This window comes from Tachypleus tridentatus, chromosome 12 (genome assembly GCF_004210375.1).
Source record: "Tachypleus tridentatus isolate NWPU-2018 chromosome 12, ASM421037v1, whole genome shotgun sequence".
Classification (NCBI taxonomy): Eukaryota; Metazoa; Arthropoda; class Merostomata; order Xiphosura; family Limulidae; genus Tachypleus; species Tachypleus tridentatus.
Genome location: NC_134836.1, coordinates 129,218,270 through 129,240,567, shown reverse-complemented (window position 1 = coordinate 129,240,567; position 22,298 = coordinate 129,218,270). Strand labels below are relative to the sequence as shown.

Genomic DNA, 22,298 nt, shown 5'->3' with positions numbered 1-22,298 from the left:
ATTAGTGACATACATACCTGTATAGGTCCTATTAGTGACATACATACCTGTATAGGTCCTATTAGTGACATACATACCTGTATAGGTCCTATTAGTGACATACATACCTGTATAGGCCACTACCTAACTTACAATAACACACTGAAAAGTAAAGTTGAAAAGTTTTCTGATATAAACTTGTTCAAAACCTTTTCCATTATAATCTAACACAACCAATTAAAAAAGTAATAACTTCTTTGTCAACATAATGTGCAACTGTTTTTAAATGCACGACTTAACAAACATACAACTGCCAGTGGTTGCTAATGATAAACAGTATGGAAAACGTATGCTTCAGTGCATTACTTGTAACAACAAGAACACATACCTTATGAAATTTAAATAACATTCTTTTCAAAGCAAACTCACAATAAATGTCATAAAAACATGTTTACCTATAAAAGTATGAGCAACCTCGAACACTGTTGTGACTAAAGTGTTCCATGTTGTTCTCACTGCCAAACTCTTCAAGAGGATCTGACCAGAGCAGGTCGCACATTGGACCAAAAGCTGGAGGTTCCTTAAATCTGTTTAGCTTAAAATTCATAACATCATTTGCCTATTTGTAATGAAGAAAGCTTCAAAAAATGTGTAACACATAATGTATTATGTTTAATTTTTTTATGCTATGAAATCATATGGATCAGAATGTGAAAAAATAAACATAACATCTTTCAATTGTTTCACATTCAGTTGATATTTAAAAGGTTGTCCTTGATGATGCGAAATCCACTTCAAATAAAAGTGCATCTCAGAACGGCTGGTATGGGTATTAACATTTATTGACAAGGAGAGAACAACGTTTTAACCTTTCTAGGTCATCTTCAGGTTAACAAAGAGTTGTTCTCATCTTATCAATAAGTAATAATACACAAACCAGCCATTCTGAGATAAACTTTAAAAGGTTTTATTTATCATAGTGCATCATTACCCATAAGAGAATATCTATTGGTTCAGGATATATCAACATTTAAAAAAGTTCTAACTTCTACAAAAAATTAAAATCTTCAACATGAAATTTATGTTAAAATAAGGTGTAGTAGAAAGTGTAGTACTAACACACTGACAGAAATTATATATACTGTTGATATGTATAAACATATTAACTAATTAATTTATGTTAAAATAAGGTGTAGTGGAAAGTGTAGTACTAACACACTGACAGAAATTATATATATTGTTGATATGTATAAAAATATTAACTAATTAATTGATTAATTTATGTTAAAATAAGGTGTAGTGGAAAGTGTGGTACTAACACACTGACAGAAATTATATATATTGTTGATATGTATAAAAACATTAACTAATTAATTGATTAATTTATGTTAAAATGAGGTGTAGTGGAAAGTGTGGTACTAACACACTGACAGAAATTATAGATACTATTGATATGTATAAACATATTAAGTAATTAATTGATTAATTTATGTTAAAATAAGGTGTAGTAGAAAGTGTGGTACTAACACACTGACAGAAATTATATATACTGTTGATATGTATAAAAATATTAACTAATTAATTGATTAATTTATGTTAAAATGAGGTGTAGTGGAAAGTGTGGTACTAACACACTGACAGAAATTATATACACTGTTGATATGTATAAAAATATTAACTAACTAATTGATTAATTTTTGTTTTTCAAAAGTACTAATTCATAACAAATTTAGACAAAAGTTAAAATGTCTAAACACGATCAAACTCAAAAAATTAAAATTTTCTCTACCTTCTTAATGTCTTCTAGTGTATGTATCTCAGGAGAAAGGCCACCATGAACACACAAAAATTGTTGATTCATAAGAGCAGCCAGTGGTAGGCAGTCAAATGCTTCCATGCAGGCATCATACACTCGTTCCGAATACTTGATTTTGCCTGACAAATGCAAGTTTATAGTTACCTTGATGTATTAAAAGAATGCAACTTCTCTAATAGTTTAACTTTTCCCTGTGTATTTGGTTTTATTTATTTAAAAATTATATTTACATTTCTCCAATATTTCCATTAAGAACAGAAACTAAATAAAAAGATTATTCAACATGTAAACTAAAGTTGCTACTTTTCACACAAATGAAAAGACTAATATATTGTATAACAGAGCCAGCAATATCACAATAATATGTGCCAACAGCTATATACAAAGGAAAATGTGATACTACACATTTTATCAGCTATATACCAACTTCAGTGGTGTTACACCATGTGCTACCAGCTACGTATCAAGGTCAGTGACATTACATGTGTTACCATCTATGTACCAAGATCAGTTATGTTAAACATGTTAACAACTATATACTGAGGTCAGTGACATTAAATGATATCAGTTATGTACCAAGATGAGTGATGTTTCACATGCTGAAAGCTATGTAGTAATAAGCTAACATACCCAAAACAATACAAGATTCATCAAAAATTAATATACATAGACAAAATAAGCAGATATAAACTTGGAAAATATTCCTAGAAAACAAATAAAATAATTTCCAAAAGTATATATTACTTAATTAACTGTTCCATTTAAGAGGAAATTTAAGATACAGTCTGTCAAAAACAATCTGGATTGGACAGATAAGAAATTATCATTTTTAACTTCAATACAATTTCATAAACATATTTATAAATTATTAGGTGGATACTTACATTCTGTCTTAAATGTAAAGTACTCTGTTAAATGCCTACATTCATGGTTTCCACGTAACAGGAATATTGTTTTGGGAAAGCATATTTTCAGTGACCACAAGTAGAGAACACACTATAAAAAAAAAAAAAAGAGAGAGAGAGAGATAATAAATTATGCATTCAAAAGTTACTATGTATTTAGAAACTAAATAACATGACATACTGCAGTAGTACACACTGCACATTTACAAACTAAGTAACATGTGTGACATGCTGTAGTAGTACCCACTGCAGATTTAGAAACTAAATAACATGACATACTGCAGTAGTACACACTGCACATTTACAAACTAAGTAACATGTGTGACATGCTGTAGTAGTACCCACTATTTAGAAACTAAATAACATATGATATACTGCAGTAGTACACATTGCACATTTACAAACTAAATAATGTGTGATATGCTGTAGTAGTACCCACTGCAGATTTAGAAACTAAATAACATATAACATACTGTAGTAGTACACATTGCACATCTAGAAACTAAAGACGTGATATTGTTGTAGTACCTAGTGCACATTTAGAAACTAAATAACATATGCTGTAGTAGTACACACTGCACATCTACAAACTAAATAACACGTGTGACACGCTGTAGTAGAAACCACTGCGCATTTAAAAACTAAATAACAGTGTGACATGTTGTAGTAGAAACCACTGCACATTTAAAAACTAAATAACACATGTGACATGCTGTAGTAGAAACCACTGCGCATTTAAAAACTAAATAACATGACATACTGTAGTAGAAACCACTGCACATTTAAAAACTAAATAACACGTGTGACATGCTGTAGTAGAAACCACTGCGCATTTAAAAACTAAATAACATGACATACTGTAGTAGTATACACTGTACATCTACAAATAAATAAAACATGGCATACTGTAGTAATACACACTGCACATCTACAAAGTAAATAATACATGACATATTGCAGTAGTACACATTTTACATTTAGAAACTAAATAACACATAACATACTGTAGTAGTAAACACTCCACATCTAGAAACTAAATAAAACATGCAACATACTGTAGTTGTACCCACTGCACATCTAAAAACTAAATAGAACATGCAACATACTGTGGTTGTACCCACTGCACATCTAAAACTAAATAAAACATGCAACATAAGTTGTACCCACTGCACATCTAAAAACTAAATAAAACATGCAACATACTGTAGTTGTACCCACTGCACATCTAAAAACTAAATAAAACATGCAACATACTGTAGTTGTACCCACTGCACATCTAAAAACTAAATAAAACATGCAACATACTGTAGTTGTATCCACTGCACACCTAGAAGCTAAAAAACGTGATGTTGTAGTACACATTACCCATTTACAAACTAACATGTGACATACTGTAGTAGCAACCACTAAACAATTATAAATTAAGTTAAATGTAACACAGTGTAGTAGTATACACTGCACATTCAAAACCACATAAAACATGACAGTAACAGAACCCAGAGGCTTTTAGAAACCAAATAAAACATGATATAAGGGTGACCACATTATAAAGTAGCTACATACAAAAATAAAGCAGTTAAAACTAAGGGTAAGGAATGGGAACACATTAATATCTAATATAAAGATTGTCATCTTAATGAGGGTCAGAGAAGAAAACAAGATATATTTAGCACAACATACTAATATGAAAATCTGAGCAAACAAAGTAATCATGATTTATACAGATACACTGTTAATGAAGACACAAATTCATCTCCATTTCTACAGTACAAAGGCAGCTCAGCAGAAATCATAACAATTCTCAATTCCACGTACGTGTATGATGTGGCATGTTTACTCCAACAATTCATTTTACAACTATTTACAGAAAGAACTTTAAAACTTTCACATGCATGTTATCTCATATTCCCATGTTACATTTATCAATATATACATCAAAGTTACATTATAAATATTCACAACTTAAGAATCTCAAAATGGTTATACATAATATTTAGATACAAATATTGAGCGTTAATTTTTACTTGATACTAAATAAAATCAACTTTATATTTAAATTGAAGACAAAATTTTAAAAAGTCAAACATTGTAATATTTTCAGTAAATTACTAAAGATCAAACTTGTAATTTACTTTGTCTAATAACAATATTGAAGTACGCTATATTAAAAAATATACTTACATATAAAAATTACTGAATTATTACAGTTACCAAAATGTGTAATAGTAATAAAATCTAAGAAGTTTAAAATCAAGAAGCAAGATGGTGATAACAGAGGAAAACAGAATTCAGCTTTCAAAGCGTATCTCTCACTATTCCAAAGTATGTTTTAACACATATAGTTAGAGGTATTTATGTTTTTTCATTACACCATTTGAACTGAAAACAAACATATGTTACAGCACGTTTCCACAACTGTTATTAAACTGTGTTTAAACCAAATGTTCAACTGAACACTTGTTTATTAATAAAGACTATAATCTTGCATTCTAATGCTGTTCTACTTATCATCTTATTATTTTTTGTTGTATATTAGGCTTGTTGAGAAATTTATATGCAAAAACGGCTCATTTGGGTTGACAATATATTTTACATAGAAGAGCGAACATTGCTTTCTTCCTGTTCACATGTGAAGTTAATGTTGGGATGTATAGAGTTAATGTGATTGAAAAAATTAAGTATGTGTTCTGTAGATTTGAATCCCGCAACCGTGTCACCTACATATCTGTACCAGTATAGCGGTGGATGTAATGCTGTGTTAATTGCTTGTGTTTCAACTTGTGTCATAAAAATATTGGCTAGAACTGGTGATACTGGGTTGCCCATGCTTAGGCCATTTGTTTGTATATAGTTTTGGTTGTTGAACATGAAGTTTGTCTTTATCATGGTGAATTCTATTAGGCTTGCTAACTGGTTACTGGGAATTTCTATAGTTGGGTTAGGGTCTCGGATATAGAGTTCTAAGGCTATCTTGCAGGCTTCAGTGGTTGGAACTTCTGTAAAGAGGGATATAACATCAAAACTGGCCATTAAGGCTTTATGATTAAGTTGATTTAGATTAGACTTGAAATTAAAAGAGTCTTTGATGAATGAGCTGGCTGATGTTACATATTTGGAGAATGCCCATGCTATGTATTTACCAAGATTGTAATTAAACGATTCATATGTGGACATTATTGGTCGTAATGAACAATCTGGTTTATGAGGTTTGGGGATGCCGTATATTTGCGGTGTGCGGGAGTCGGTTTTACGTAGGTAGGAATAAAGTGTTTGTGAAATTGTGTTGGCTTTTTTCATTTGTAGTAGTAATTTGTTTAGTTGCGTCTCGTGTCTTTTTTGGATTTGTGTGTATTGGTTTAAATTTGTTCGTGTCTGATGGGATGTTATTCATTTTTTGGATATATTCATTCGTGTTCATTATAACTATAGCGTTACCTTTATCTGCTTTTAGAATTTTTATGTTTTTGTCTTGTTTTAGGTTTTTAATGGAATTAATGTCTCTTTTTGTAAGGTTGTTTTTAGTTTTCTGTTTTGTGAAATTATGTTGATGGTTTTGTGAGAAAATTCTTTGAAAAAATCGTTTAAGATGTTATTTTTAGGTGTTTCTGGAAAATATAAATTTGTAATTTTACCTGGGAAGTTTGGCTGTTGAATGTCAATAAAATTATCTAAGTTGTCTTCTTTCTGTTGGTAGTGTTTGGTTGTTTCCTTGTTTTTCTTCTCTGTAGAAAGTATCACAAGTCTCCTGGCTAGGTCTTCTAAACATGTTTTGATTTCTATGGTTGGAATGTACCTAGGTGCTATTGCGAAGTTGAGTCCTTTGTTAAGTAGATGTTTCTCGTCTGTGTTTAATTGACGGTCGGATCTGTTAATTATGAGGTTAGTCAACGGTTTGTCGTTTTGGTGTCTTTTCTGTTGTTTGCATCTTAGTTTTTCTAGTTTTTTGTTGTGGCAGATCTTCACTCTTCTATGTAAAATATTTTCTCAACCCAAACAAGCCGTTTTTGCATATAAATTTCTCAACAAGTGAATTTCTTGACATCACTGATTATATTGGGCTTGGTTGAATTAACACACACAGAAGTTATTAAAATTTTCAAACCCTACCACCAATATATAGTTTTGTGCTTATAAATTCTGATCTGAAAACATTGTGTATTGTAACTTATAGGAGTGAGGTTCTGAGTGAAACCTGAACATTGTGTATTGTAACTTATAGGAGTGAGGTTCTGAGTGAAACCTGAACACTGTGTATTGTAACTTATAGGAATGAGGTTCTGAGTGAAACTTGAACATTGTGTATTGTAACTTATAGGAGTGAGGTTTTGAGTAAAACCTGAACACTGTGTATTGTAACTTATAGGAGTGAGGTTCTGAGTGAAACCTGAACACTGTGTATTGTAACTTATAGGAGTGAGGTTTAGAGTAAAACCTGAACACTGTGTATTGTAACTTATAGGAGTGAGGTTTAGAGTAAAACCTGAACACTGTGTATTGTAACTTATAGGAGTGAGGTTTAGAGTAAAACCTGAACACTGTGCATTGTAACTTATAGGAGTGAGGTTTAGAGTAAAACCTGAACACTGTGTATTGTAACTTATAGGAGTGAGGTTCTGAGTGAAACCTGATCATTGTGTATTGTAACTTATAGGAGTGAGGTTCTGAGTAAAACCTGAACATTGTGTATTGTAACTTATAGGAGTGAGGTCTTGAGTAAAACCTGAACACTGTGTATTGTAACTTATAGGAGTGAGGTTCTGAGTGAAACCTGAACATTGTGTATTGTAACTTATAGGAGTGAGGTTCTGAGTGAAACCTGAACATTGTGTATTGTAACTTATAGGAGTGAGGTTCTCAGTGAAACCTGAACATTGTGTATTGTAACTTATAGGAATGAGGTTCTCAGTGAAACCTGAACATTGTGTATTGTAACTTATGGGAATGAGGTTCTCAGTGAAACCTGAACATTGTGTACTGTAACTTATAGGAGTGAGGTTCTGAGTAAAACCTGAACATTGTGTATTGTAACTTATAGGAGTGAGGTTCTGAGTAAAACCTGAACATTGTGTATTGTAACTTATAGGAGTGATGTTTTGAGTAAAACCTGCATTTTTTGATGCAAACTGCCTTCAATGTTATTAATGTAACATGTTTTTCAATGTTATCAGGTTTTCTAAAATATTAGGAAATGATCATTAGAACTTAAAAACAACCGGTTACATTAATTTCATTACATAATTTTCCCTTTAAGAGGAAATCCTGACCCTAAAGTAGAGCCAAACTGACTCTACAGAGGTACTGTGACCTCTGATTCTCACTTTCCAAAGTTGTGAAGATCATTTGTTTTCATCATGTGCTCATGTTTGCATAACCACATTTTTAACCTAACCAGAAACTGTTACAATGTTGAATGCACTTGTGAACAAATTCAGGGTCGTCAGCTATTAATTTTAATAGCTTGATAAATACTTGTCCATGATTTGTTTCATTTATCCATTACCTCCCTCAATACAGTCCTAGACTAACCGCATGACCATTTTTACTTGTACATAGTTTTAACACTATAAATTTTAGTACAATAATTGTATCTTCATAAAGACTTTTAGTAAACACTACAAGTTGTTTGTACACAAAAGTTGGTTTTAATTTTTCCATCAATGTTTTGTTTTTCAGTTCAACTGTAAAGTGATGTTAGTGTTAAAAATGTCAAATGCTATTTGTATAATCTACAAAACCTTCAAAATGTATTTTTCAATAACACACTAAATTTTATCTCTCATTCTCTCTACCTCTAAACAAGGTTGGTCAATTTGACTGACCTCATAACCACCAAAATAATCAAAATAAATCTAAATAGCCCTTTTTTTCTTTCTAGAGTGACTTCAACTTGAAACAAAAAACTACATTTGTTTATCCTGAGAGTGCCTGTCAAGTTTGTCTGTTAACCTAATACTTTCATTCTTTGTTCATTGTGAATTTTTCAATCTTGCTTGAATTATTTATTGGTATTTAGGCCTATTATTGTATGAACTGGAGTGATCAGGTATGTGTATGTCCTCTTCCTTTATACGTGTTGATATTTCAGTATGGAAAAATACTACAGTGGAGTGCCGTTAAGCCGCGGTATTTGGGGGATCAACCTGCTTAACCACGGCTTAAGTGGTCCGCAGCTTAAACCTTTGTGACTGAAAAGCCGAAGTCGCCAACAGCTCCACCGAGGAGCCTCATCCGGGCCATTGTGTGATCATTATAATATTAATGTATAGACTATTCAGATACAATTGACAAGTGCTGTTTTAACACTTTTTAGTTTTAGTTTCTCTGCTTGTGCTTGAATAACTGGTCCAGATATGGGAATTCTATTGTTTCTGGCTTCACAAAATGCATTGAACGTTGCCTTGTCTAACTCAGGATCTTGTGCTGTTCTAGCTCTCTTGCATTTCAAACCACCCTCATCAAGTTCATCAAGAAATGCTCTTAATTTATTCTCATCTTTAATCCACCCCTGCAATGTAGACTCAGGTATGCCTAACTATCTACTAACTTTAGCACGAGTTTCGCCATTTCGTATTCTTTCTATGACATTCAGCTTTTGCTGAACGTCATACGATGCATGTTTACGTTTGGTACTCATAGGGTAGGAATTTGTCAATATGATATGCTCACTATTAATTCAGAAACTGAAGTGATTTCTATTCGGTTTGTGGCCAATATTTATACAATTCCATAAAAATATCGGATTATCGAATTAAAAATAATACTTTAATTATTGATCACTTTTTTTCACGGATTTACTGCGGATTAACTTTAATGTATGGAGAGGTGTGATTCGGTAACAATGGCGGCCTCCATGAAGCTGACATAGAGAGCGGATAAGGTAGATTAACGGTCGATTTCTATTGTAATATATTTTATTTATTTCCCAAATTAAAGCAAATCCTTTTTTAAATATCCCCTTGAAGTTATAAAGCCACGATTAAATTCGTAAGCCGCTATTTACACGTTCTTAAATTAGCGGTTAGCCGCGATAATCCTCACTCACAAGACCTGCTACAGTGGCTTAAGCGATTTCACGGTTTACTGATCCGTGGCATAATGGTGCTCCACTGTATATGAGGGTCGTTGCTTATATTCCAATCACAAGTACAACATCTGGCCTCTTCCAGATCTATATCCACGTATGTACTGCATTATTATACTAAATGTAATCTTGTAAAGTGATAAGTTTACTTGTTAGAAGTAACTTGTTCTTATACTTATGATATTAACACTTTTGCTATGAATATATCAAAGTGTTTAAGTTATAACCATTTACAGTTACATTCAAAACTTAATTAAACTACTTTGTTATCAGCATATATTGATTCAGTTGGCATAAAACATAATTCATAGATCAAATTTTAATATTAAAAAAAATTATATTTGTATTTCTAAAAGTAAATACATAAATTCAAAACTTCACATATCACATTATACTTCTCCAGTCTAAACTATTCATTTCAACATTTACTACTACCCTTTAAAGCATCCTAACTTTCCAAAAACTTTGTGTTTACATTAGATATATTTTTGAGTTATTAATTTCTAGTGAGAATTTGCCACTGATTTTAATTTTATGAAGATATTAACAATAAATACCACCTCTTATACTGAACATTCTGTATTCAAAATGTATCAAATTCTCCCTGACTCTGCATTATTTGTAACTGATAAAATGTAAAGATTTCATTGAACCTATAAGCCCTAGAGGTTTGGGACAGTAGAATAATAATTTGGACATATGAGCATTGTTTTCTTCAAATCTCACTGTTGAAAGTTCTGCATGGCTAGTTCGAGGAATAATTTTAAGCCATTTCTATGTTAAAAAGCTAGATAAACTATACAAGTATTAGGGGGGTATCCAATTTGTATGAACTAAAATTCTCTATTCTAAATTGAATAATAATTTTTTAAGGCCATACTATTATAAGCAATTGTAACTTTTGCTTATAACCTGCAGCCAAAAAACAGGTGGTTTTAGATTTCATACCTTTTGTGAAAGTTACAACATCAGTAAAAATGACTGAGCTTATACACATAAAGTTAATAAAACACATAAAAAACTTTAGTCTTTAAACTAATTTTATCATAACTATTGAAACAAAATGATTTTGAAGAGACTGGGCTCAATTCTTCATATTAAGACCATCATCTCATTTAATATATTTTATTACTTCAAAATCTATGTTTTACTTCAGATATTTATCCAACTCAAATTGAAATAAAAATGATGCAGAACATGATTTATTACCAATTTTGGCCTAATTGTACATGATATTTTATACATCTTGTATACAGTTATGTAAATTACTTTGATCCAATAAAAATGTATTTCATAAAGTTATTACATGCACTTCTGTGTATGTGTAATTCATATACAATAAATACCAAAATACTAATGAACAGTTTTGAAATTATCATTATGCACACATTAAACTGCTTTAACACAAAAATATTGTTACTTTGAAGATTTATCAGCATTTTATACCTAGAATAACCAAGTACAACCTAAAAATATTAAAACATTTAGTGAGATAATAAGTAGAAATATAAAATGAGCATGTTGTGTAAACTTGTATTTTCAAATGTGACTATTGACAAAACCAGTGAATTTCTTATGAAACACTTCAGCATCCATTTCAGATTGTTAAATCACAAAAGTACTATTTTTTTTACATGTGTACCCTTTTAGTTAAACACACCCTTCAAAATATTTTGTATCTGTGCTTGGTATTGTACACTGAGCAGTAATAAATTGTATATTCACTTACTGCTTTTACCTGTATTACGTTACTGCCTAAGCCATCCAAAAAAGAAAAAAATATAATCCAAAAAAGCAAACATTTATTAAATCAGTAATTAATACATGTTAATAAACTATTTTAGACTCAGTTAAGTATTACTGTATTTCTTTTTAATGCAAAATATACTTTGTTTACCAAATGGTAATGAAATTCCAAAAGCATTCTCACTATATTCTAAATATATTCTCTCCAATAATACATTGTATTTTTAGGACATGGTACTAAAGCTTTCTCCTAAAAACAAGTATATTGTTGTAAATAATGTAATAACTTACCTCAGTATTAAAACATCCCCTATCAACATAATCTCCTAAAAACAAGTATATTGTTGCAAATAATGTAATAACTTACCTCAGTACTAAAACACCCCCTATCTACATAATCTCCCAGAAACAAGTATATTGTTGTAAATAATGTAATAACTTACCTCAATACTAAAACACCCCCTATCTACATAATCTCCTAAAAACAAGTATATTGTTGTAAATAATATAATAACTTACCTCAATACTAAAACACCCCCTATCTACATAATCTCCCAGAAACAAGTATATTGTTGTAAATAATGTAATAACTTACCTCAATACTAAAACACCCACTATCTACATAATCTCCTAAAAACAAGTATATTGTTGTAAATAATGTAATAACTTACCTCAATACTAAAACACCCCCTATCTACATAATCTCCTGAAAACAAGTATATTGTTGTAAATAATGTAATAACTTACCTCAATACTAAAACACCCCTATCTACATAATCTCCCAGAAACAAGTATATTGTTGTAAATAATGTAGTAACTTACCTCAATACTAAAACACCCCCTATCTACATAATCTCCCAGAAACAAGTATCTTGTTGTAAATAATGTAAACTTACCTCAATACTAAAACACCCCCTATCTACATAATCTCCTAAAAACAAGTATATTGTTGTAAATAATGTAATAACTTACCTCAATACTAAAACACCCCCTATCTACATAATCTCCCAGAAACAAGTATATTGTTTGTAAATAATGTAATAACTTACCTCAATACTAAAACACCCACTATCTACATAATCTCCTAAAACAAGGTATATTGTTTGTAAATAATGTAATAACTTACCTCAATACTAAAACACCCCCTATCTACATAATCTCCTGAAAACAAGTATATTGTTGTAAATAATGTAATAACTTACCTCAATACTAAAACACCCACTATCTACATAATCTCCTAAAAACAAGTATATTGTTGTAAATAATGTAATAACTTACCTCAATACTAAAACACCCCCTATCTACATAATCTCCTGAAACAAGTATATTGTTGTAAATAATGTAATAACTTACCTCAATACTAAAACACCCCCTATCTACATAATCTCCCAGAAACAAGTATATTGTTGTAAATAATGTAATAACTTACCTCAATACTAAAACACCCCCTATCTACATAATCTCCTAAAAACAAATTATATTGTTGTAAATAATGTAATAACTTACCTCAATACTAAAACACCCCCTATCTACATAATCTCCCAGAAACAAGTATATTGTTGTAAATAATGTAATAACTTACCTCAATACTAAAACACCCACTATCTACATAATCTCCTAAAAACAAGTATATTGTTGTAAATAATGTAATAACTTACCTCAATACTAAAACACCCCCTATCTACATAATCTCCTGAAAACAAGTATGTTGTTGTAAATGATGTAATAACTTGCCTCAATACTAAAACACCCCTATCTGCATAATCTCCCAGAAACAGTATATTGTTGTAAATGATGTAGTAACTTACCTCAATGCTAAAACACCCCTATCTACATAATCTCCCAGAAACAAGTATCTTGTTTGTAAATAATGTAAACTTACCTCAATACTAAAACACCCCTATCTGCATAATCTCCTAGAAACAAGTATATTGTTTGTAAATGATGTAATAACTTACCTCAATACTAAAACACCCCCTATCTACATAATCTCCCAGAAACAAGTATATTGTTGTAAATAATGTAATAACTTACCTCAATACTAAAACACCCCCTATCTACATAATCTCCTAAAACAAGTATATTGTTGTAAATAATGTAATAACTTACCTCAATACTAAAACACCCCCTATCTACATAATCTCCTGAAAACAAGTATATTGTTGTAAATAATGTAATAACTTACCTCAATACTAAAACACCCACTATCTACATAATCTCCTAAAAAACAAGTATATTGTTGTAAATGATGTAATAACTTACCTCAATACTAAAACACCCCTATCTGCATAATCTCCTGAAAACAAGTATATTGTTGTAAATAATGTAATAACTTACCTCAATGCTAAAACACCCCTATCTACATAATCTCCCAGAAACAAGTATATTGTTTGTAAATGATGTGATAACTTGCCTCAATACTAAAACACCCCTACCTACATAATCTCCTAAAACCAAGTATCTTGTTGTGAAATAATGTAAACTTACCTCAATGCTAAAGGCACCCCTATCTACATAATCTCCTAGAAACAAGGTATGTTGTTTGTAAATAATGTAATAACTTACCTCAATACTAAAACACCCCTATCTACATAATCTCCCAGAAACAAGTATATTGTTTGTAAATATGTAATAACTTACCTCAATACTAAAACACCCACTATCTACATAATCTCCTAAAAACAAGTATATTGTTGTAAATAATGTAATAACTTACCTCAATACTAAAACACCCCTATCTACATAATCTCCTGAAACAAGTATGTTGTTTGTAAATGATGTAATAACACCTCAATACTAAAACACCCACTATCTACATAATCTCCTAAAAACAAGTATATTGTTGTAAATAATGTAATAACTTACCTCAATACTAAAACACCCCCTATCTACATAATCTCCTGAAAACAAGTATATTGTTGTAAATAATGTAATAACTTACCTCAATACTAAAACACCCCTATCTACATAATCTCCCAGAAACAAGTATATTGTTTGTAAATAATGTAATAACTTACCTCAATACTAAAACACCCCTATCTACATAATCTCCCAGAAACAAGTATATTGTTGTAAATAATGTAATAACTTACCTCAATACTAAAACACCCCCTATCTACATAATCTCCCAGAAACAAGTATCTTGTTGTAAATAATGTAATAACTTACCTCAATACTAAAACACCCCCTATCTACATAATCTCCTAAAAACAAGTATATTGTTGTAAATAATGTAATAACTTACCTCAATACTAAAACACCCCCTATCTACATAATCTCCCAGAAACAAGTATATTGTTGTAAATAATGTAATAACTTACCTCAATACTAAAACACCCCTATCTACATAATCTCCCAGAAACAAGTATATTGTTGTAAATAATGTAATAACTTACCTCAATACTAAAACACCCCCTACCTACATAATCTCCTAAAACCAAGTATATTGTTGTAAATAATGTAGTAACTTACCTCAATACTAAAACACCCCCTATCTACATAATCTCCCAGAAACAAGTATCTTGTTGTTGCAGGTGGTCCTCCAACATCAAAGAGCTTCATCAGATCAAAAAACTGACCATGGATATCACCACAGACTATATAAATGTGAGAATTATCAGACAAAATGGAATAACTTGGAAGAAACTATCATTTCTTCTATAAATAACATAATTATGAATAAAGTAGCTACAGGGTTTCCACACTTCCAGTAGAAAAACATTCAAGAACAATTTCTCGTTCATCTGAAATATGTTCATAATTTCAAAAATTACTTTAGTTTTTCTTAGAATTTTCATCTTAAAGCTGTTGATCAGTAACTCTTACACTGTATTTGCTCACCGTCAATAATATAAGCGAGTCATTTGCATATGGTTAAGAAAGTGACTTGCTATTTAGTATTTCTCATTGAACTGCATTTGTTTTCCCCAATAAAAAATGTAATATTACAGGTTGTACCAGAACCACAACCTGTTACTTTTTTAAATTTTTGTTGGTGATGAAATCTAGAGGTTTATACTATTTGATACCAGTACAATTTGTTTGGTTCACATCTTGGTTAAATGACACTGTAATGGTTTATATATAGGTAAGGTCACTTTGAGATAACTTCATCAGCTTTGACATTTACAACTGTCAGTTCAAAGGATAATAAGACAGTAGAATGCCCAACAAAGGATATAACAACATAGGGTGTATTAATTAATCAATGTGTTAGACATCTTAATTGTGTTCAGTAAAGTGTGATTATTGCTGTACACAAAAGATATCAGTATGTTTTATATATGTGTATGATTTCTCCCAAGCATACTTCAGTCACTTTTGATCAAAAACAACAACTCAATGTGAAGATATTTTATTTAATCCAACTGTTACATCTCAGCTTAAGTTGTATACATTCACGTAGTCAGGGGAAATTGTATTTCAACTTAAGTTATATACATTCACGTAGTCAGGGGAAATTGTATTTGAACTTCCTTTTTCTCTTGCACAATCAAAGGTGTCTAAACTGTTCACATTTAGATTTTGTTAAAGGTATCTAAACTGTCCACCTTTAGTTTTTGTCAAAGGTATCTAAACTGTCCACCTTTAGTTTTTGTCAAAGGTATTTAAACTGTCTACTTTTAGTTTTTGTCAAAGGTATCTAAACTGTCCGTCTTTAGTTTTTGTCAAAGGTATCTAAACTGTCCGTCTTTAGTTTTTGTCAAAGGTATATAAACTGTCCGTCTTTAGTTTTTGTCAAAGGTATCTAAACTCTCTGTCTTTAGTTTTTGTCAAAGGTATCTAAACTGTCTGTCTTTAGTTTTTGTCAAAGGTATCTAAACTCTCTGTCTTTAGTTTTTGTCAAAGGTATCTAAACTGTCCACCTTTAGTTTTTGTCAAAGGCATCTAAACTATCGATCTTTAGTTTTTGTCAAAGGTATTTAAACTGTCTACTTTTAGATTTTGTCAAAGGTATCCAAACCACCCACCTTATATTTATGTCAAAGGTATCTAAACCTCCCACCTTTAGTTTATGTCAAAGGCATCTAAACTCTCCACCTTTGGTTCTTGTCTTGAATTTTCAAAAACTCCATCAATAACTTTGTCAATCAATCAACATCTTAGATTCACACTTCATACACAATACATGATCAAATAAATTCTCTGAGAGTTAAAAATTCAGGGATTCAAGGATGAGATATGACAGAAAGGTAAAAGTTAGGTTTTTTAACATTTGTATCAAAGTACAAGTAATTAATTCTTTCACAACTGGATGTAAAGTGTAAAGCATAGGGGCAGAAAAGGTATGCAAATTATTTATACAGAAAAACATTGACTGTATGTTTAAAATTAATATGTAAACAATTTCAACCAAAATATGTTAATTTTGTATTTAAATTGTAGTGATAGTAGAAATAATATTTCATAAATTAATTACCATCCATTTCCTGAGGGTTTGTTCAGAATTCCTACTTTCCAATATAAATATAAATCTTGAATTAAATAGTTTTATATTTTCCAGTGACTAAGGTATTTAAGTTGCAGTTTTAAGTGTATGATAGCAACTTATTTCATTTACTTAAATAACTGTAATATTCAATCTATATTTAGTCATTTTAACTTATATGCAAAGGAATTCAAATTTCACTTATAAAATCAAGCATAAGTTAAACAGAAGTTGAATGTAAAACTCTGAATGATAAACATACAATGAATTAACTGAACGTTTCCATACTAGAAAACCTAATAAGAACTAGTTTAAAACAAAAACAATGAGGTTTTGTTGACTATGCCTTCTTCAAGGGGGCTTCTGTACATGACATAGTAAGTTATAAATGCAAATCTATATTATAAAAAAAACTAGTAGTAGTATTTTGTATCACAATTTATTACAATGAAAGTAAATATTGCTCATAAAAATATACCAATATATACACACACATTTGAACAAAACAATAACACATGCAGTATATACATGTCAAACTTCATTTTGGGAACATATTTATTTGATTTGTGGCTAGTTAGATATTTAGTTTAATTGGATAATTGATTACTCATGTAGCTCACTTATGAGTCACATTCAACTAACCAGTTATTCTCACAAGAGACTTGAATAGCTGGAATAACTCATAAACTTGAACTGCCATCGAGCATACTAATGATAAATCATTATGGCAATATTTGAACTACTTGGATAGTATGAATAACTGAAAAGAGTATTACATAGAAACACTGATTTGTTATTTTCTTGGAATTAAACAACTCATTCTGAATAAAGATTAAAATGTAATTGATACTCATAGGTCATCAATTATATTGATTAAATGAGTTAATCATGCAGCCCTATTTGTGGCACTAGATTTTTGGGTAATTTCTGTATTAGGATATAACTAATATTTCCCAAGCAGTCTCTAGAAAACATTAACAATGGAAGCATTCTTACCTTCCTTATCATAACACTGAGTACATGTTAGAAATATCACTATTAAAATCACAACTACTCATACTTTACTACTCTTAACATTATACTACAAAAGAAATTTGGGAACACATCTCAAAACTTCTTGTATAAATTCAATACAATACTCACCTGTATAGAAAAATACAAAAATACCTCCTTGATGGTTTATGTAGTTAAAAGACCTAGGACTGCACCCTTGCATTACTGAAAATACATGGGGTGGGAAGGAAATGGAAAATAGAGCAAGATAGAGAAATAGTAGAGAAAGATTCTGTGTGGGAATATACAGAGTTTATAACATAAGGTTGACAAAGTAAGACATATGACAACCACTGGGCCTGACCTTACAGAATTATTATCAATGAGACAAGCAACAAACTTGATAGTGTACCCACCAAGAAGACAAGAGGAGGAAAGCCTGGAATCTGGAATGGAAACAGGTATATGATCCAGTAACAGAACAAAAGAGTGAGAAAGAAAAGAAACTAGAAAAGATAATGAGGCCTGATACCAGGCTGTCTCAGCCCAGTATTCAGTTAATCAGGAACATAAAGACTTCTGTGAAAACAAGGGGAGCCCAACAAACATAACTAAAGAAGAAGTACATAAGCATTCGCTAGTGAAGAGTACATCTCAACCCAAGAACCAAAGGCAGATGAACACAGAAGGAAGGACAAAGTAGAAGGAGAACGGGCAAAAGTGGTAAAGAAAAGAGGACAAACTCCTCCAGAATATTGCTCTGGAGCACAATGAAGTTCCTCAGATAGGAAGTGAAGAGACAAACTCCTCCAGAATATTGCTCTGGAACACAATGAAGTTCCTCAGATAGGAGGTGAAGAGACAAACTCCTCCAGAATATTGCTCTGGAACACAATGAAGTTCCTCAGATAGGAGGTGGAGAGACAAACTCTTCCAGAATATTGCTCTGGAGCACAATGAAGTTCCTCAGATAGGAGGTGAAGAGAGAAACTCCTCCAGAATATTGCTCTGGAGAACAATGAAGTTCCTCAGATAGGAGGTGAAGAGAGAAACTCCTCCAGAATATTGCTCTGGAGCACAATGAAGTTCCTCAGATAGGAGGTGAAGAGACAAACTCCTCCAGAATATTGCTCTGAAGCACAATGAAGTGCCTCAGATAGGAGGTGAAGAGAGAGAGAGGATAGTGAGAATAAGATAAAGACTTGAAAAGAGTGAAACAAAAAACAAGAGATCTGCTCCCCAAGCAGGCAAGAGAGATTCCAGAGACTGGGAATCAAGAAAAGGAAAAGAAGGATGGTTGTACATCAAGAAGCAAGAAGGTGAAGTATGTGGGTAAGGAAGTAGCAAGGATTCCAATATCAAGTGAAGGAAGAAAAACAAAGTAATCCAGAGTACTGTTTTCATGAAGTAAATAATTAGAAAAATCAAAATATTCAGATGAAAGAAAAAGAAAGGACTATATCCAAGAAGTTATATCCAGAAATAGGTTGCAAAAGGTGAGGATTATCCTTGATCAGTAAGGCAGTAAGTACTCAAAGCAAACCCAGATTGGAGGCAAGGAAAGACAGTCACTCAAATTTCTTATCCTCCACTTCATTCTCAAACTGAGGGGAAGGGATACTGACCAAAAGGATGGAAGGAAAGATAAGACCCAATACACATAATGGAACCCTCAGCATACTATACAATGACAGTAGCTTCTTTCTCCTGTATAGGTGCATAAGTTACAAACAAAAACTTGTTTATTTCTACTAGTTTCTGGAGGCTTGTTGACTACAGTGGTGTTCATTATCTATAAACATTATCAACTGTTTTCAAAACAAAAGCTAAAGCAGAAAAAAATCACAAATCTCACTAATATGAACACAGACTACAAATTTCAATGAATCCATTCAAGGTGGTGCAAAGGAAAACTATGAAGTTATTTTTAATACAAATGCTTAAAGGGGGTTGTGTAACTCTCTTACTGGTAGAAGGCAATTGTTGCATGATACTTTCATCATGCATTAGTGCAGTTTATATTAAACATATAGCATGCAACTTTAATAGGTAGGTACAAGAGAATTGAAACTATTGTTTCTGAAGGGGTGGGGGTGTTGTCAAAATTACCTCCAAATGTAGACAAATGGGTAAGGCTTATTAAAACATAGTGCTAAGTCTTCCAAATTAACTCAATATGTACAAGTTCCCCAAAAGGGGACTAAATTCTGCCTAGAGGGTTCACCTGTTTTAACCATACAGTTGTGTGTTGTCTATCAGTCAGTCAGTAGACATTAAAATGACACCACATAAGAGATGCTTAACTTTACAATTTATACTGTTGTGACATCAGTAAAATGTGTGCATACCTTCAATCACAATAAATATTATGCTCTCTGTAAGCTATAACACAGCATGACATATGCACTTCAGAAGGAAGAAATTGAAATAACAGTTACTCTTAATCTTAGTTAATTTATTATTGAAAGTTCATACTTTCTAAGAGCTTATACACGTGCATATAGTTATATCTCTTCATAAAGGGTCACAAGACAAAAAGGAATAGCACTGGGAAGGCTTATAAAAACTAATAAATACATGAATTAAGTGTCATAATGCACAAAAAACTATTCCATACATATATTTTTTATATGAAAAGAATTATATATATCATTACATTTGGCTTATGTTAAATATTAGTCTTGATAGCAGCATTTCTGCACAACAAACTAACCTGTCACTGGTGCTTCAATATCTATCATATTTCCTTCTTGTCTCAGCAAAGCACCACCTTCATTGATGATACGTAGTGCTGCAACTTCTTCTAGTCTTCCTTCAACTGTAAAATGCTGCTTCAAAACCTCCATTTTGGGTTTATTAGATTGGGGATCAAAAACTTCATTGATTAAGAGTTTATGACTAGGTGGAAATGGTACACCTGTAGCAACAAAATATTTATGTAAGAGGTGACAAAAGATAGATGATTTGATGTAAATACTAAAAAACACTAATTTATACTGATGTAAAAACCTAACAGCACATGTATAAAATTCCAAAAATTAAGCTGATAGAGTATAAGAAACTAAAACACAACTATTCACATTTCCATAAAAAATAACAAAGAATACAGTAATTTCATGACATTACTTAATATTTACTAATATGTAACACATACTCTACAACTGATCAGTAAAAGTTTCAATAAACTTTGCTACTGAATAATTTTAATTTTCCAAATGAATGAGAATCTGAGAGAAATTTGCAAGAACTAATTAATTAAGGAGCCTAGAACAATAACTGCTATTATAAGTATACAAACATATGAACAGTAAATGTTGTTATAAGCATACAAACATAAGAACAATGAGTGCCTACATACAAACAATACATTTATTTTTGAACCTGAAATACAGTAATTTTAGCTTTGCTCTGTGAACAGCTAATACTTGTACAGTTTTTATTTTTGATATAAAACCTGAACCTGACTCAGTTAAGCTTTTGAAGCACTTTATTTTGGCAGGTAGAACCAGAATTTTCTATGGTAGTTATGGCTAGTTTCCTATACAGTTTTAATTATCCACTAGTTTCCTATACAGTTTTAATTATCCACTAGTTTCCAATACAGTTTTAATTATCCACTAGTTTCCTATACAGTTTTAATTATCCACTAGTTTCCTATACAGTTTTAATTATCCACTAGTTTCCTATACAGTTTTAATTATCCACTAGTTTTTACTGGTAATAAGCTCCAACTTCAAGAGGAGTTTGAGGACTTTATATGGTAGCAAAATTATCATCTGATATCAGCATCAGAAAAAAACTTAAATAAAGAGTGACATGTCAGAAAAGAACCAAATTAAAAGTCTGAATGTGAAGATAACTACTAAAACAGACAACACCTATCTCAGCTATTCAAACCTCATACAAATAAGAATGCTTAAAAAATTATGAATTTCATGTTAAGATACTAATTAGGTTGTTGGAAAAATAATGGCAGATTTTTATATCAAAATTTCAGTCATTTATATGGATAAGAAACTGGTGGGTTTTTTATGACTTCATATATATCACTGAAAAACCAAAGCTTTCTTATTTTCATTAGTACTTTTATTTGTTTCTAATATTTCAGACACTTACAATTAATGATGAAAAAAATAACTGTGCATCATTTTTTGCATGATTATAATTATTATTGGTTATAATGTATCACAAACAGCTTACAATATCAACCAAGCAAGGGATGAAGGAACCACCTCTGAATGTACAGTAAAGAGCTGGTTCCAAACATTTTGTAATGGATATGTGAGTCTTTAAGATAAGGAGGACAGAGAACATCCTTCTGCTGTTGGAATTGACCAACTAAGAACACAA

General features: G+C 31.2%; 1 protein-coding gene across 1 annotated transcript in view; it reads right to left on the bottom strand.

Annotated features, from left to right (window-relative positions):
- LOC143234675 (protein phosphatase 3 catalytic subunit alpha-like) overlaps positions 1-22,298 on the bottom strand; it is a 55,915-nt gene that overhangs the window by 27,839 nt on the left and 5,778 nt on the right. Inside the window, exons 2-6 of the mRNA XM_076472215.1 lie at positions 20,662-20,865; positions 14,999-15,123; positions 2,680-2,791; positions 1,769-1,914; positions 435-574 (exon numbers count right to left, since the gene is read on the bottom strand). Of these exons, the coding sequence (XP_076328330.1) occupies positions 435-574; positions 1,769-1,914; positions 2,680-2,791; positions 14,999-15,123; positions 20,662-20,865 (727 nt within the window). The remainder of the gene's footprint in view (positions 1-434; positions 575-1,768; positions 1,915-2,679; positions 2,792-14,998; positions 15,124-20,661; positions 20,866-22,298) is intronic.